The following is a 10621-nucleotide window of genomic DNA, read 5'->3' on the forward strand; positions in this document are numbered from 1 at the left end:
CACTCACTCACTCACTCACACACTCACTCACACACACACTCACTCACTCTCACACACACACACACACACACACTTACTCACTCACTCACTCACTCACACACTCACTCACACACTCACTCACACACTCACTCACTCACACACACACTCACTCACTCTCACACACACACACACACACACACTTACTCACTCACTCACTCACTCACTCACTCACTCACTCACTCACACACACACAGTCTTTTGTACTCTCAGAATCACAGTACAGAGAACACAGCAGATATTCTCCTTCATTCTTTCCAAAGTGAAACAGATTTGTGATATTTGCTGCTGTAGAGACACATTTCTGGTGGAGAACTAAACTACCCATAATCCTAAAGAGAATTTTATCAGAAGAGCTCAGAGGGGCCATTTAATCCCATAAGTCATTGCAAATGATGTAACTGAGTCTCAAATGACTGACAATACAGTACTGGCTTGACATAAATTAAGATTTTTTATGTTTCTGAAAGAAGACTCTTCTACTCAGCAGTGCTGCATTTATTAAAATAAAAAAATATAAAAATACAGTAAAAATTGTGAAATATTTTTATAATCTAAAACAGCTGTTTTCTATGTGAATATGTGTTAAAGTGTAATGTATTTCTGTGATGCGCAGCTGTATTTTCAGCATCATTACTCCAGTCTTCAGTGTCACATGATCTTCAGAAATCAGTATAATATGCTGATCTGCTGCTCGAGAAACATTTCTGATTATCATCAATGTTGAACACAGTTGTGCTGCACAATATTTTTGTGGAAACTGTGATGCATTTTATTTTTCAGGATTCACAGATGAACAGAGAGTTCAAAAGAACAGCATTTATTTGAAATAGAAATCTTCTGTAACATTAGAAATGTCTTTACTGGCACTTTTGAACAATTTAATGCATCCTTGATGAATGAAAGCAATAGTTTCTTTAGAAAAAAAATATATATAAAAAGTCTAATTAAAAAAGTTATAAAATAATAAATTGTTTTTAGTCTTATAATTGTTTACTTTAACTCAATAATTCAGTTACTTAATTTGCAAAGCATCATGGGACGAGTAGTTCATTGGCTCATTAATAATGTGAAGGACACAGTCATGCATGTTTATTTTCTTTTTATTGCATTAAATCATTTGTCACATTGTGATTCATCTGTAGCTGTTAGTTTAGCTCAGATCAGAACTGAATATACTGAAGAAATTCTGTGAAAAAAATGAACAGCAGAAATGCGTCTAGAGCAAAGGCTGCTGGGAAAGTGTCTGTTCACTGTTATACACACCTGTTCAGCTGCTGAGAAGGTGTGAGAGGCTAAAGCACTGTCTCTCTCTCTGTGTGTGTGTGTGTGTGTGTGTGAGTGTGTGTGTGCGTGTGTGTGTGTGTGTGTGAGTGTGTGTGTGTGTGTGTGTGTGAGTGACAGTGAGTGTGTGTGTGTGTGTGAGTGTGTGTGTGTGAGTGACAGTGAGTGTGTGTGTGTGTGTGAGTGTGTGTGTGTGAGTGACAGTGAGTGTGTGTGTGTGTGTGAGTGTGTGTGTGTGAGTGACAGTGAGTGTGTGTGTGTGTGTGAGTGTGTGTGTGTGAGTGACAGTGAGTGTGTGTGTGTGTGTGAGTGTGTGTGTGTGAGTGACAGTGAGTGTGTGTGTGTGTGTGAGTGTGTGTGTGTGAGTGACAGTGAGTGTGTGTGTGTGTGTGAGTGTGTGTGTGTGAGTGACAGTGAGTGTGTGTGTGTGTGTGTGTGTGTGTGTGTGTGAATGTCTGAAGGGCTGCTGCTTCTTGACTCTATAAAAAAGATGAGCGAATGTCAACTAAACACTCGTCACAAACTCGGGCCTGTGAACGTCTCGTCCAGCTAAACAACAGCACAAACCGCCAGAAGCTCATTATATAATTCATCCGCTCACAACAATAGGAGGCTGCCTTTCACCTCAAATTCACCCTCTTAAAGGGACAGTTCACTCGAACGTGTGCCGTCACTGACTGAAATAATGACAGAATTTTGATTTTCTGCTGAATTATTCTGTTTAATCACACATTCAGCCTGTTAAATATGAAACAAGCCAACAGAAGTGATCATATATGATACATGATGATGCTGCATCGCTTGGTTTATGAATGAACAGATTGTATCATCTGTGGATGAAAGCTCATGAAGGATTTGTATGTATGTGTGTGTACCTACTTAACCATATAGAAATGAACCTAACAAAATCTTTTTACCATTCGCAAAAATGGTATGAAAAATAAATAAATAAATTCATTAATTAATTTAATGAATTAGTTTATTTCTGCCGCAGGAAATAAAAATAAAAAGAACCTCTCGGTTACGTACGTAACCCTGGTTCCCTGATGGAGGGAACGGAGACGTTATGTCGTGACGACATAGGGGATTCACTTGGGAGCCCCAATCCTCTCTGACTTTAAGAGAAAACGCCAGTGAAATTTGGCTAGTGGATTTTGCATACCTGAGCCACTCCCCATGCATATGGGTATAAATAGGCGACAGGTGCATCCACTCTTCAGATTTTATTCTGAGGAGCCAAGAACTTGTCCCTGGCAACCAGCGATGGTTCCAGGTTGTGGCAAGGGGACATAACATCTCCGTTCCCTCCATCAGGGAACGAGGGTTACGTACGTAACCGGTCTCTATATCGTGACAACATAGGGGGTCCATGGAAAGCGCCACACTCTGAACACTCAACCCTTTAGCGCTGCAAATGTTGACAAGCAGCCGCATGTCAGACAAATGCTACACAAAGGTCATAACCTTCCCACCGCCCCAGCCCAAATTTGCTGACCTTGGCGCCCGAAGGGACCAAAAGGTGAGTACATCGCTGCTGGAGATAGCTAAGCCACTGTTCCTATGACAGAATTTTTTTTCTTAAGAGAAGGGATTTGAACCTTGATGAAAGGTGCTTCATGCCTTTCCTGTTTATTGTTTACAGCTTGACGCCTTCCGTGAAGTGAGCCTTCTGGAGAAGGGCGCTACGGAGACCACGTCCTACCCGTAGGGAGGTATCATGTGGAGACACTGATATGGACTGACCCAGGCCTGGGGCAGTACTACATATGGAATGGGTCTCTGAGGCAGGTCCTACCTGAGAGTAGGGAGGAACCACTGCCAGCAGAGCCTGACAGAATGGTCTGTCAAAGGGAAGACACAGGTTTACAGAGAGGGAAACCTTACAGTGGAAGAATGCACATATGGGATTGCCCAAAGGGAATCAAGCCATATGGACACCTAGCCCAGTAAAGGGGCTGACCGGAACCCCGGGCAAGCTAACACCGATACTGGGCCTGGCGTCAGAATGCTCCACCCAGTCTGATTTCCGGGGGTGCTGGAGAATACTCAACCAGGGTTCACCGACTGGGGAAATTACTGGGGGAGGAAAAGGCTCGCATCCCCGGATGAAGGAGAATTACGCAGCAAGCGTGACACCAGTCGGCTCTTCCCACCACTTATCTGTTACCCAACACATGGGACGAAACCAGCTCAACGCGGAAACTGTAAAATCTTGCGAAGGTGTTCGGTGTCGCCCAGCCCGCAGCTCTACAGATGTCTGCCAGAGAGGCGCCGTGTGCCAGCACTTAGGAGGAGGCGACACTCCATGTGGAGTGAGCCCTCACCCCCAGGGGGCACGGCTCGCCTTGGGATTGTTACGCCAAGGTGATGGCATCCACTGTCCAGCGGGCCAGCCTCTGCTTGGAAACAGCCTTCCCTTTCTGCTGACCTCTGTAGCAGACAAAGAGGTCCCTGTGATCGCACAACTGCTCTCGTGACTGGGCCATGATGAGCCAGTTGTCGTAAAGACACGGGGGGGACAGGGATACCCCGACGGGGGAGGACCCTGTACTGCCAAGCCCGACCCTCGAATGCAAACCATAGAAATGGCCTGTGTTGAGGAAGAATCGAGACATGAAAGTAAGCATCCTTCAGGTCGACCGCTGCAAACCAATCCTGGGGCTGGATGCATCTGATGATGCGCTTCTTGCTTCAACTTCTTGAACGGAAGCTTGTGAAGGGCCTGCAGATCCAGGATTGGCTGGATGGCACAGAAGGCATCGCGTCCTGGCTCATCACAGCAGGACTCCCTATATCCTCGGAGGGGACTGGCCAGAGATGCGTGGAGAATCTCTTGGGCGCTGGCAATAGGGGACGTCGTGGGCGAGAGTGAGGAGGCAGTCACTGTCAGCCCACATGCCTGATAGCACGGAGGGAAAGGAAACTGCTCTTTTTTCGAGAATGTGGGTACCGCTGGCTGTTGGACCAGTGGCGGAACAGAAAAAACACAAAACACAGGATTCTCCACCCGGCCCTCCTCCGGGGAAAGGAGTGGCACTGTCCTCACCATCTCCTGAGAAAGAGCAGCATTCCACATCTCCGGGTTGCCCGTGTCAGGGCCGCTTTGTCGTCTTTCTAGAGGACTTAGGGGCCGACTGGGACACGGGGGGCACCGCGGTCCTGCGAGAGGCTCGACGCGCTGGCCTTGATGCTGTCTCAGCACGGGGCGGAGGCGCTCTGGAAGACACAGGGGGACACCCTCGGCAACAGGCAGACTGAGGCAGGGCCCATGACAAAACGGTGGCAGACGGAGGATCACGTCGGGGCAGGATGGCGACAACACCCGAGGGTCACTGTGACCCTCAGATCTCCCAGAGCTCTTGCCGGCGGTCCCCTGCTCGTGACAGGGAAATCGGGACGAGTAGAAATGGAGGGTGCCGCTCTGTTCCCCGTGAGGAGAGCAAGGCGAGATCGCAGCGAAGCCATGCTCATACGCTCGCAATGAACGCATGAGTCATCCACGAACGCAGCTTCAGCGTGTTGGATGCCCAGACACTGAAGACAACGATCATGTCCATCAACAGAGGACAGGTAACGACTGCGACCAAGAGAACACAGACAGAACAGCATCTTAAAAAGACGCAAACCGACCGTGATTTGCTGTTTTAGGGAAAAACTGATCTTTGAGTTGAAGTGCCCAGGGGAATCGCTGATGGCAGGAACACCGCTGTTTGCACCGTAACGCCAACCAGGAACAGCTTCTTGCAGTCATATGAGTAAAGGGCTTTGTGGCGATCAAGCACTATCATCCACTCGGCTCCGAAGCAAAAAGCTGAAGAGTGGATGCACCTGTCTCCTCCGTATGCATGAGGAGTGGCTCAGGTATGCAAAATCCACTAGCCAAATTTCACTGGCGTTTTCTCTTAAAGTCAGAAAGGATTGGGGCTCCCAAGTGAACCCCCTGTGTCTTCACGACATAACTCGTAGTGACCGACACATAGGGAACTTTTTTTCTCACAATTCTGAGAATTCTAAATTTAGAGATCTAAACTTGGAATTGCGAGAAAAAAGTCAGAATTATGAGATGAAAAGTTTCATTGACTTAAAAAAAAATATTCCGTGGTGGAAACTGATTTCTGATTCTGAAAAAAAAGTCAGAATGGCTATATATAAACTAAAAAGTCGCTGCAATAAAAACTCGCTATTACATTTTTTTTAATCCTGTGCCAGAAACAGGCCTCCTTAGTATGTAAAAACAATAGAGGTCTATGCAGCACTCCCGTTTATATAGCTGAGTAAATGTGTGTGGGAGCCAAATGTCTTCATTTATGTAGAGAAATATCATGACAACCAATAAGTGAGGACATTTTATGTGTCCTTACTAGTTAAAAAAAAGCTCATAAGTCAGCCAAATCTGGTTTGTGTTTAAATCCAGTGTTCTGCACAGGTTTCTGTGAGGGTTTGTTTAGGGGTCAGATTAGGACATAGAAAATGTCATTAGCTTGATACGGAGTCTATGAGATGAGCTCAGTAGTGTGTGTGTGTGTGTGCAGGTGGAGGTGTGCTGCTGGTGGAAGCTCTGCTGTATGAGGATAACTGTGTGTGTGTGTGTGTGTGTGTGTGTGCAGGTGAAGGTGTGCTGCTGGTGGAAGCTCTGCTGTATGAGGATAACTGTGTGTGTGTGTGTGTGTGTGTGTGTGCAGGTGAAGGTGTGCTGCTGGTGGAAGCTCTGCTGTATGAGGATAACTGTGTGTGTGTGTGTGTGTGTGTGTGTGCAGGTGAAGGTGTGCTGCTGGTGGAAGCTCTGCTGTATGAGGATAACTGTGTGTGTGTGTGTGTGTGTGTGTGTGCAGGTGAAGGTGTGCTGCTGGTGGAAGCTCTGCTGTATGAGGATAACTGTGTGTGTGTGTGTGTGTGTGTGTGTGCAGGTGAAGGTGTGCTGCTGGTGGAAGCTCTGCTGTATGAGGATAACTGTGTGTGTGTGTGTGTGTGTGTGTGTGCAGGTGAAGGTGTGCTGCTGGTGGAAGCTCTGCTGTATGAGGATAACTGTGTGTGTGTGTGTGTGTGTGTGTGTGCAGGTGAAGGTGTGCTGCTGGTGGAAGCTCTGCTGTATGAGGATAACTGTGTGTGTGTGTGTGTGTGTGTGTGTGCAGGTGAAGGTGTGCTGCTGGTGGAAGCTCTGCTGTATGAGGATAACTGTGTGTGTGTGTGTGTGTGTGTGTGTGCAGGTGAAGGTGTGCTGCTGGTGGAAGCTCTGCTGTATGAGGATAACTGTGTGTGTGTGTGTGTGTGTGTGTGTGCAGGTGAAGGTGTGCTGCTGGTGGAAGCTCTGCTGTATGAGGATAACTGTGTGTGTGTGTGTGTGTGTGTGTGTGCAGGTGAAGGTGTGCTGCTGGTGGAAGCTCTGCTGTATGAGGATAACTGTGTGTGTGTGTGTGTGTGTGTGTGTGCAGGTGAAGGTGTGCTGCTGGTGGAAGCTCTGCTGTATGAGGATAACTGTGTGTGTGTGTGTGTGTGTGTGTGTGCAGGTGAAGGTGTGCTGCTGGTGGAAGCTCTGCTGTATGAGGATAACTGTGTGTGTGTGTGTGTGTGTGTGTGTGCAGGTGAAGGTGTGCTGCTGGTGGAAGCTCTGCTGTATGAGGATAACTGTGTGTGTGTGTGTGTGTGTGTGTGTGCAGGTGAAGGTGTGCTGCTGGTGGAAGCTCTGCTGTATGAGGATAACTGTGTGTGTGTGTGTGTGTGTGTGTGTGCAGGTGGAGGTGTGCTGCTGGTGGAAGCTCTGCTGTATGAGGATAACAGCGGTCCTCTGACGGCGCAGCTCTACTCTCTGAACATGCTGGTGCAGACGGAGGGTCGCGAGCGCAAGGCTTCAGATTTCAGTCGTCTGCTGAGCGCCGCCGGATTCACACACATCCAGATCCACAACACCGGCAAGATCTACGACGCCATCCTGGCCCTCAAATAAACACACACCGTGTGTCAGGAAGCTATAGACAAGGGCTTTTGTTGTTCAGAAATATTTTTCACATTTTTAATGACACCTCCATCTGTTTTCAGGTTTAACTGATGCATACCGTGTTTTAGCTGTTGTTCAGGTAGGAGAGCTTGGATCGAGCTTTTACTCTTCTGATTTACTTCTCAAATCTGCATAAAAATGATATATATTATTTAAAACGTTAAATAAAACAAAGAAGGATTACAAAGAGTACATTTTAAAAGGAAATACTATTTTCAAAATTTCATGTTTCATTTAATGCGTCACTTGCCATTTCTTTGTAAGTAATTGTGAAATTAACCAGCAATTTCTGAGCTTTGCAACCTCAATATCTCCTCCTGAATTTACCGCATTTTGAATCTCTCGAAAAAAATGTATTCAGACACCGTCAACATTTCTCACATTATCTCACAGTTTATTGGCTGTAGTTTAGAAAACGGTAATAAAACATGAGAAGAACTCAGAAGAACTTCATCTTGATAATGTCAGATAACTCTGATAGACAGCTATCTAATATCTGTCAGCTGTTACATTTAATACACAATTAGATAAAACCAATTTAGCTCAACTAATTAGCAAGCAGTGCTTCATTTAGTTCAGTCTGTGGAGTAAAAGATCACGTTAGCAATTAAAGAAAAACACTTCAGCAAAACATGCTCAGGTCAAAGTGTCTGAATCATTTCTGATCCGCTAGTCCACTGTATGAAGAGTTTATCCTCACTTATCATAAATAAACTATAATGTCCTGCACACACTAGTGAAAAAATATAAAAAATTATATCTGCTGTCTGAATAATATTTGGTTCGACTGTATTACAGGGGAAAAACCCAATAACATCGAATTACACACTTTTTTTAAAAATCTAAGATCATGATTTTTTTTTACTAATAGCATAGTATTACATGAATTGTTTATAAACATGATTTATTTAGCTTTAACTTGAATTTAGCATCTTAAATACTGAGACCTGAATTATTATGACCTGAATTCATTTATTTTAGTTACTGAAAGAACATTTGTTTGACAGATTTGAAAAAAGACGCTCTTATTTTTATATCTTCAGTTTATTTTTAGTTTAGTTTGTAGTAAATTTGTTATGCTTGTAACACTTTTTTAGTTCATATTCGATTGTTTGATTGATATTTTGTGTCAATACTTTGAACCAGGTTTTATTTGTATATTTTTAGTTTTCGTTTTAATTTTCGTAAAATTGTTAGTACATTTATGTTTTGTAACACTTTTTTAAAAGTTCTATTTATTTTTATTTTAGTTTTAGTTCATATTCGATTGTTTGACTGATATTTTGTGTCAATACTTTGAACCAGGTTTTATTTGCGTATTTTTAGTTTTCGTTTCATTTTAGTTTAATTTTTAGTACATTTGTTATGTTTTGTAACACTTTTTTTTAAAGTTCTATTTAGATTTCATTTATTTTTCTTGTAGTTTTAGTTCATATTGCGTTCATAGAGCGTTGTGAGAGCTGTAGTTGAATGATGGTCTCACATCTAAAACCTATAAATAAACAATACACTGCTTTAAATGTGTTTTAGTGAATTTGAAATAAATATTGTGCGTTAGCATGTACATGTTGTGTTCATTTAAATCCTGAAGTTCAATAGACTAAATTATTATTTATCAGTGAGCAGAAATATGCCACATGCCATTGTGCTGTATGTAAATATCATCCATATGTATATTTCACATCACTCTTTGTGAAGTGTAAAATTCATCAGAATTCATTGTTTGAGTGACCGACAGACAGACCTCATGTCCTTTAATCATGTGACGCTCTGCTCAGATGTTCAGGATCTCCAGATGCTCTTTGGAACAGCTCAAATCACACAGCTGAATATTTAATATTGACTTCTTTGAATATTCAGTTCATTTTTTGTACAGTATTCACTGGTAAGAGTCAGCACTGGAAACGTTGAATTAAAAGATGAATCTTCTAGTTGGCTCAGATATCAAGCAATGCTGATCATCTCAATATGGCCAAATGTTAGCTGATAAAAAAAAATATATATATATAATTTATTTGAACAAATAATGTTATTTCCGGTATTTTTTTTTTTTTAACATTTTTATTCATATTTCGAATTCACTTTATTTGTATGTTTTCAGTTGTCATTTTTATTATGTTTTTATATAATTTTCTATTTAGGTTTTATTTATTTAATTCCCTGTTAGAATTTTTACGGCTTAAATTAATTTCAGTTATTAAGATTTCAGCAAGGAGCCAAAACACTAACCGCTTATATAATACTTTTTACAATACCGTAAACTACAATCATTTTTTAAAATAATTTTTCTATATATAAATGATAAACTATACAATTTTACAGTTTGCATACATAGAAATACCAAACTACATAAATTTGCATGAATGTAGTAATTTTCTTAGTTGGCAACATTTCTAAATTTCACCAAATTTTTCTTCGAATATTTATATTTGATATTAATTTGGCTTTATTCATATATATATAATGACCTGTAAAATATTTAATGACAAAATATTAAAATAGTTATAATATATAGACGTATAAAATGAACAAAATAAATGATGTTTTATCATATTATATAACGTATAATATAGAAAACCCCAGATGAGTATCTGATTTGTTTGCAAGTGCTGAATCTCTCTCTGTAAACGTCTCGGAATCTTCTGAGATCTTCTTCTGTGTCTCTGTGGTTCAGGAGAGACTCTCGTAGCGTGCTTTGGGTCCAAAAGTTGATTTAATGCTTGTGCTCTTCTGCTTGAGCTCTGCATAAAGAGCCCATGACCCCGAATATCCCCAGCTCTGTTAGTGCAGACAGGCTGAAGCTCACTGCACACTCACTCACTCACTAGTGCACACTGCATACTGACCACTACTGTGTGAAACACCTTTGTTAAATTTACCCCGCATGATGCATTCAGTGAGTTTAATTCAAATGAATCTGCAGGTGATTTGTTCTTTCTCCTGCATTACATTTTCTCATGTTTATATTGAGAGGAATAGCTAACCACAATATGCTGTAAGAACATTATGAAAACCTTATTTCTGAATGTTCTACATGATTAATGTATTGACAATATTTCTTCTCAGTTATGTGAATGTTAGACAAACGGTCCATTTGATCATTTTGTTACAAAAATGTTACATTTGAATGCTCTCGCAACGTTTGAAACACTCAGGGTTTTTTTTACAGTGTAGATGTTTATTATTGGATGCGTGAATGTTACGGGAAAAAACTAAAACATTTGATCAGTTTGAAACGTTGAGTTTTTTTTAAATCTCAAAACATCTGTTTTTAAATGTATTAAGAATCCCATTTGATCATTTTGA

At 41.9% G+C, this 10621-nt stretch overlaps 1 protein-coding gene across 2 annotated transcripts in view; it reads left to right on the forward strand.

The window, feature by feature from the left end:
* The window catches only part of asmt (acetylserotonin O-methyltransferase), a 24428-nt gene extending 16941 nt beyond the window's left edge, over positions 1-7487 (forward strand). Inside the window, exon 8 of one of the 2 annotated variants that reach the window (XM_016252067.1) lies at positions 5853-7487. In XM_016252067.1, coding sequence (XP_016107553.1) covers positions 5853-7264 — 1412 coding nt within the window. In that variant the 3' untranslated portion in view covers positions 7265-7487. The remainder of the gene's footprint in view (positions 1-5852) is intronic. The other variant, XM_016252068.1, reaches the window with a different exon arrangement.
* The last annotated feature ends 3134 nt before the right edge of the window (positions 7488-10621 follow it).

The sequence above is a fragment of the Sinocyclocheilus grahami genome, unplaced genomic scaffold, assembly GCF_001515645.1.
Source record: "Sinocyclocheilus grahami isolate Dianchi unplaced genomic scaffold, SAMN03320097.WGS_v1.1 scaffold1085.1, whole genome shotgun sequence".
NCBI classification, from domain to species: domain Eukaryota; kingdom Metazoa; phylum Chordata; class Actinopteri; order Cypriniformes; family Cyprinidae; genus Sinocyclocheilus; species Sinocyclocheilus grahami.